A 7,303-nucleotide genomic window follows, 5' to 3' on the forward strand; every position below is an offset into this window, starting at 1 on the left:
GTAACGGGTTTGTTTACACACTGACATATTTTCTGGCGTCTTTTTCAATCGTCTGTTGGCCTAGACTGTGAAAATGTCATTCGAATTTCATGCTCGTGTGCTAAAACACCGGTGTCGTATTTGTGCACGGAAAATAATGGCACAAGTTATCCATGCTCCAATTTTATCGTGGAGTTAAAGAATTGTTTCAGAGTACAGTTTTAGTGAAGACATTCTGATGTTCACCCGTCTAATTTTTGTTGTCTCTGTAAGAGAGTCATTGCTTCATGGCAGCAGGCAGAAAGCAATAACAAAACTATCGGCCAGGGACACACGTAGTGAAATGGTCCAGACACTGTAGAGTACGGAGATGTGCGGTGTGTGATGCATTGTGTAAGGCAGGAAAGAAAAAGAAAGACAGTAAAAACAGGGGCAGACCAAGTCAGTACCAAGGCAGTGACATTTCTGGTATCACTGGCAAGGAGACAGGAAAGACGGGGAAACTACAGAGTGAAACTCATGGCAGTACAAATCTAACAGCAGCTGTAAAACAGAGGGCAGGAAAAAAGATGAGAAGATTCATTCCCTTGCAGAGACAGAGGTTCAATGATCTCATTGAAGAAATGGAGTGTCCCATTTGCAAAGACATAATAGATGGATCAATACAACTTTTGTGTGATGGACCACATGTGTGTTGTGCTGAATGTTTGTGTCAGTGGTTGCAAGTTTCTTCATCCTGTCCTGTTTGCCGTCTCTCTATTATGTGTGAATCTATTGTAAGTCCCCCCATTGCCTTTGCAAACATGCTATCAAATGCCACAGTCACATGTGATTATGGGAATGTCGGTTGTAAGTCAGTTGTGCCACTGCAGATCTGCAACACAACACGGAATGGTGTGTTTACCAGTCCATTGCTGGAGACCACTGCTTCTCGTCAGTGAGCCCATTTCCCATCAGAAGCCACCATACTCCAGTCCCCATTCCTGACCAAATCAATACCGAGACATCAAATGATGAAACATCAAGGGATAGGCAGAACAATATATGTGCAGTGAAGGCCGCAGAAATTGTGTTGCAGAATGTATCAGCGGTGCATATGCTGCTACAGTATGAAGAAATGGCAACAACACTTGTCAAGAAAAAAATAGAAGCAAACAGAAGTGATGATAGTTTGATAAAGGTTAAAACCAAGGGCCAGGTGAGTTTTTTACCGGCATTACTCTTGCTGATCTATACCCACATATCAATATACAGTTAGATTTTGGAGTAAATTCTTCTGATAAAGCTATCATGGAATATGATAATTTGTAAATTTGTATTTGTAATAACATTTATTTGGTTTTGTAGTACATGTGTGACCTGGTAGTGGTTCAACAAATTAAACAAATTAATTTCATCAAGTAATGAGCTAGTCCAATTTCATGAATTTATCACCCACATATACTTTTGAAAGATAAATTTGGTTTTTCAATTTTTGGTGTGATTTTTTTCAGCCATTGTGTTTAACTATATACACCAAAGCCACGAAAAACAACCTCAGAAGCTAGCACTAGGACAAGACGTCAGAGGGTGTTGCAGTTAAGTCAGAGGAGAGACATTGTCAGTGGTGGTGATGCGATGCTGCAGCTGAGTGAGAGGAGGTGAGACACCAACAAAGGACAAGGAGGAAAATCCTCCAGATCTTGGGACTCACTCCTGACATACCTCCAGGTGCTGGCCTTCATTTGGAAGTTGCTATGGGAACAACATGGGCTGCCAAGAGGAAATTACGGCGTTACTTCAAGGCATGGCATGTGAATATTGGAAGTGAGGTATGTTATGCAGGTCATTTTCCCCCACACTCATCAAGGTCACTGTCCTTCTTGACCTCACAACCATGAATTTAATAAGTCATGTTTGGAATTTTCTGGAAATTTAATTAGTTGTGTAAGAGAGAGAATTTTAGAAGAGTAATTAGCATGTCAATAAAAGTTCTAGATTGTTCTTATATGCTCTTATATAAGCACATGAGTATTAATATTGGGACAGCAGGCTTGCAGTCAGACTTTTGGGATTGTGTGCAAACTCTATTATGATCATGTAGAGAAAGACTGTGGATAAGTAATCTTGTTATCACATATTACTGAATATATGTGTTACTGTTGTTTTTGCATCTTGTTCATATTTGTCTTCAGGTCTAGCAAACTTACCCGGCATGGTACAATACCTACCAGTGAAATTTGGATAAAGTTAGGTGGGGACAAGGGTCAGGGACCCTGAGAATGGTTTACCAAGTTGCTAACATCAGTAATCCAAATGTAGCAGATAATACAGTGATTTGGAGTACATTTGCAGCACCTGATTCCTATTACAATTTAGAAATAGCTTTAGCTGTTAACAGAGGTCAGGTAGACAAACTGGATGGCACAAAGTGGAAGTAAGTCTAAACATGCATACTGTGTTTTACAAACAATGAACAGATTGTACCATATATCTATTTTGGTACAATATTAGGAAGTTCAGATACATACATATTGGTTATCCAAGTTTAATACATGCATTATACTGCTGATCCAAAAATCTGAAAAACAATGTGCAAATCTGACCAAACTTATGCAGCATAAATATGATACCTACATTAAATAGTACAAAGGGCAAAGTTGTTTTCTTGCATGTACAAAATGCATTGATGTGTAGAAACATGGGCATTAATTTAGAATGGTGTGGACAATTGTCTTACATTCCACTTTGATTTATTTCAGGGACAAGACACTATTAGCACGGATGATGGGAGATTATGAGTATCTGGCCCAGAGTTATGGATTGTCTGGACCAAATGGTATGAAATGTATACTTGCATGCTATGATTTATACGTGAGAAAAGTTGAGGCACTGACAGGACAGGCAGTTTATTGTGTACACTTCAGTTTTACCTATGATTTACATGTGTACATCCTTGACCTATCAGTTTGCAATATGTGCGACTGTTAATAATCAGCATGCATTGTGTATGATATGCTGTAGAACACAATTATGATAATTTGTTGTAGTTTTTCGTTGACTTAAGACATTCACAGCTAACATTGATTAGTCAGATAAATTTAAAGGAAGGGGTACACAATGGGTCAGATCTTGATAAATATTTGCAAGCTATTGACAAATGATTGTTTTCCTCTGTAGAAATTCTTGTGTTTATTTCTCAATTTAATTCTTACACATAGTATTAATATGTATACTGGCAATGCAAAATGTAGTAACCATGAATTTCTTTGAAATAAATATTTAAATTGATAAGTTTGCATATTACAGGTACATCCTCTCCAAGAGTTCACACATGCACATCAAATTGACTTCATGAACACCAGTCATGTCTATACCTACTAAGGTTTATAAGTAATTATGTCAGTTTTTGTTCCTTGTCTTCCTCACATTGAAATATTTTAGGGAAATATTTTTGCGTATGCTGTGTGATCAGCAAGGAACAAACACAGTTGCTGAAGGAGGAACAGCCATTGTCATCAATGAAGAAGAGAACCCTTGATGATATCAGAAAATGTCACAGTGAATTTCTTTCAACTGGTGGAAACCTAAGGCATGCCATGCAGCACTACAATAGTGTCAGAAAGCCACTTTTCAATGTACCACTGCACAGAGTATGTACTAATAAATTCAATCCACTATGTTGTTTGCTTCCATTGACCAACTAAACATATAGCTCTGTTCTGTTTCAATCAGTTCACTTTACCTTTCTCTGAACAGTTCAACAGACCACACTGTGACCTATCTACATGTGTGCATGCTACTATGTCCATAATGGTGTAGACAAATAGAAGTTGACAATGAAGCCAGCACATATGTCAGTATTTGTGATCAATCTAGTTGTTGTATATTTGTATGTAGTGTTTTCTTCATAAATAGGTAGGTATGAATTAAAGTTACAAGATATTGTCATACATTAAAAGTAAAAGATGCATGTGCTAACCCTTATATTTTATCACAGGTTGCAGTGCCAGGGTTGCACATCAGTTCTGGCTTGTTTTAAAAGTTTTTCACCATGATGGAAGCTAGCTGTGCAGTACTGGATATCAAGATCATCACGACTCTGGAGAGAGATGATGACATTGATGAACCCGTGCTGAAGCCTGCTGGATTTGACACATATGTAGCCATGTTGAAACAAGTCGAGACATTACAGTGTGAAGCGAAAGAACTCCAAGAAGAAGCTAAGACCTTGGCTGATAGTGTTGAAAAGGCTCTCCTTGCTGATGATGACTGTGACAATGATGATGATGATGACGACAACAGTGAAGATGATGGCAGACCGCCACTAATGACCTTGGGCAAAGTTAAAAAAGCCCAGGAGAAAGTGCAGGAACTCAGTGAAGAAGCTGACAGGAAGGTTAGTATTTATGAATAGAAGATCATAGTACATTAACAAAATAAAAATACATGATTTTGTGATAATTTTGAAATCTTGTGAGACACAATTAATTTAAGTGGCAGTGAGTTGCTAGCCAAGTCACTTTTTATCAAACTGGAAAAGTTGCCATGTTAAATAAACATGTAATGTTTGTTTAGCATGGTGTTAAATTTCCTGTATCATGTGAGAACACCCACAGATAACCTGTCTAGCAACCTGAGATCCCAGAGGGTCTCCTTCATCTTTGAAAATGGCATATTGAGAAGTAAGATCATTTTTGTGATGATAAGCAATAACATTGTCAATCTCAAGTGCACAGTCATGTCTATGCTGCATTTTCAGAATTTTGGCTTGTGCACATTTGTAGTGCAGTCATTTCCAGACAACACAGTGTTTATCTTTGTTTCTTAGATATCTGAAGCTACAGACGTAAAAGCGAAACTGCCAAAACAATGTGGTTTTGTTAGTCTGCGGTATTGACCAAGCTCTGCAGTCATTTGGTGTTGGACGTCATTCTTACCACGGGCAGGCATTCATTGACAATCATGTGAACAAGTGCTGTAAAGTATGTGTTTTACAACTGTACACTGTTTTGTTGCTAAAGTCATTAAAAGGTTCAGTATTCTGCTTGTCATGATTTTCAAGCTTTCAGTGTTAGATTTATTGTGTGTTATATATATACTACAGAAGATGTATTTCGTCTACATTATTTTGACCTACTTTCAGTGAAACAGCTCTGTTTGCTTCTTTGAAAGAAAGTTATCATATCCTTTTTTTATTTTTTGTGTTTCAGGAAGAAAACATTCAAACGTGCAAGAGCGTCATCAGGACCACAGCAAGAATATGCCCACAGCTGAATGAACAGGCTGCACACATTTGTGGTCTGTATAAGCCAATATTTTCAAAATTTGCAGCCTGCCATAATCTTTAGAGTACAAGCAATAGAATGTCAGTTGAACATATTAGCAGTTATATTCTCAGTTCAAACATATCACATTTAATGGCGTATTACAGAGAACACTTTCCTTATGAAAGTGTACCCCAAAATGCATATGTTAGAAGATCATATCGTCCCTCCGATTTCAGGGTTGGCTTTGGTTTCCTCACAGAACGGTGTAGAGAGTATCCATCATGAGATTAGGAAGGGAAACATATCACATTTAATGGCATATTACAGAGAACACTTTCCTTATGAACGTGTAACCCCCAAATGCATATGTTAGAAGATCATGTCATCCCTCAGATTGAAAACACAGGGTTTGGCTTTGGTTTCCTCACAGAACGGTGTAGAGAGTATCCATCATGAGATTAGGAAGGGAATGGACCGGTATAGTAAAGTACCTGGCCATAATGGTTTAAAGAAATTAGAACTTATGGTAAGGGAGCATCATGTGATGACAATCCCAGTCATGTGAAATTGCCAAAAACACAAAGGGGTTCATACAGGACCAAATAAGCAACCTGAAATAATGATGGCCATAGTGATAAAAGTAAAGATAAATCATGATAAAATAAACATGTAAAGAACAAATTAATTAAGTCAATAACAAACCAATATGTAAATAAAAACAATGAAACCTGGTTCTTTCTATGAATCATATTTTTACTAAATTGATGCTTGTATTTTTAGTCCCCACAGATACCGTCCTGGGGGACTTATAGGTTTTGGTCATGTCCGTGCGTGTGTCAGTGTGTGCGTTTGTCTGTCCATGCATCCGTCCGTTCACCCAGATATCTCAGAGATACATGGAGCGATTTCATTCAAACTTGGCACAAGGATTACTTGATATGTTATACATATGCACGTCGATTTGTTTTGTGATATGATCCAATATGGCCATCGTGCGACCATTTTATTACAATTTTTTATGTACGGCGCCATAACTCGGACATGTTTCAACCGATTTTATTGAAAGTTGGTACAAGGACATTGACCTTCATCATACATATGCACATCAATTTGTTTCACAACATGATCCAATATGGCTGCCATGGGGCAATCTTATTACAATTTTGTCATGTAAGGAGCCATAACTCAGGCATATCTCAACCGATTTATTCAAAGTCGGTACAAGGACATTGACCTATGTCATACATATGCATGTCAATTTGTTTCATGATATGATCCAATATGGCCGCATGGCAGCCATTTTGTTACAATTTTTTCATGTCCTTAGCCATAACTCAGGCCCGTCTAAATGGATTTTATTCAAACTTTGTACAATGACTTTGACCTATGTCATACATATGCACGTCGATATGGCTGCCATGCCACCATTTTGTTACATTTTTTCATGTACGGAGCAATTACTCAATCATATCTCAACCGATTTTATTCAAAGTTGTTACAAGGACATTGACTCATGTAATACATATGTATATCGATTTGTTTCACGATATGATCCAATATGACCACATGGCAGCCATTTTGTTATGGTTTTTTTTTCATGTCAAAAGCCATAACTCTGGCAAGTCTCAACCGATTTTATTCAAGGTTGGTACATGGACATTGACTTATGTCATACATATGCATGTAGATTTTTAGACAGTAAGATTAAATATGGCTGCATGGCGGCCATTTTGTTACGATCTTTCCATGTTCAGAGCCATAACTCAGACATCTTTCCACCAGTATCATTCAAAGTTGGTATAAGGACATTGACTTACGTCATACATTTGCACATTGATTTGTTGAACGGCATGAGCAGTATCATGTCAATTACCTAAGTTTCATAATTAGACTGATATGTCGAGAAATACTGCATCAGATTTCATGAAACTTGGTACAGATGTTAAGCTTACATTGCTTTAACAATGTCAATTGTATTTTTTCAGTTTCTGTGTACCTTTCCTTTTCGTTTCCTATATTTTTTTTTTGTTTAGCTCTTTATTTCTCCCTTTTTTTTTAAATGCAACTTTGTGGGA

General features: G+C 37.5%; 1 protein-coding gene across 3 annotated transcripts; it reads left to right on the forward strand.

Annotated features, from left to right (window-relative positions):
- Positions 1 to 1,638: 1,638 nt before the first annotated feature.
- LOC139122919 (uncharacterized) lies at positions 1,639 to 5,458 on the forward strand. 3 transcript variants are annotated; one of them, XM_070688785.1, is made up of 5 exons: positions 1,639 to 1,790; positions 2,721 to 2,797; positions 3,403 to 3,611; positions 3,959 to 4,357; positions 5,172 to 5,458. In XM_070688785.1, the coding sequence occupies exons 4-5, from the start codon at positions 4,013 to 4,015 to the stop codon at positions 5,307 to 5,309; spliced, it is 483 nt and encodes a 160-aa protein (XP_070544886.1). In that variant the 5' UTR covers positions 1,639 to 1,790; positions 2,721 to 2,797; positions 3,403 to 3,611; positions 3,959 to 4,012; the 3' UTR covers positions 5,310 to 5,458. The 3 variants fall into 3 exon arrangements, with proteins under 3 accessions (XP_070544886.1, XP_070544884.1, XP_070544885.1); XM_070688783.1 differs by lacking the exon at positions 1,639 to 1,790 and adding an exon at positions 2,240 to 2,395; XM_070688784.1 differs by lacking the exons at positions 1,639 to 1,790; positions 5,172 to 5,458 and adding an exon at positions 2,240 to 2,395 and having other exon boundaries at positions 3,959 to 4,358.
- Positions 5,459 to 7,303: the final 1,845 nt, after the last annotated feature.

The sequence above is a fragment of the Ptychodera flava genome, chromosome 22 (assembly GCF_041260155.1).
Source record: "Ptychodera flava strain L36383 chromosome 22, AS_Pfla_20210202, whole genome shotgun sequence".
NCBI lineage: Eukaryota > Metazoa > Hemichordata > Enteropneusta > Ptychoderidae > Ptychodera > Ptychodera flava.

Coding starts and splice junctions, on each gene's coding strand:
- LOC139122919 (XM_070688785.1), top strand. CDS start 4,013: ATGATGGAAGCTAGCTGTGCAGTACTGGATATCAAGATCATCACGACT. Junction 4,358..5,171: donor GTGAAGAAGCTGACAGGAAG/GTTAGTATTTAT, acceptor TTTGTGTTTCAG/GAAGAAAACATTCAAACGTG.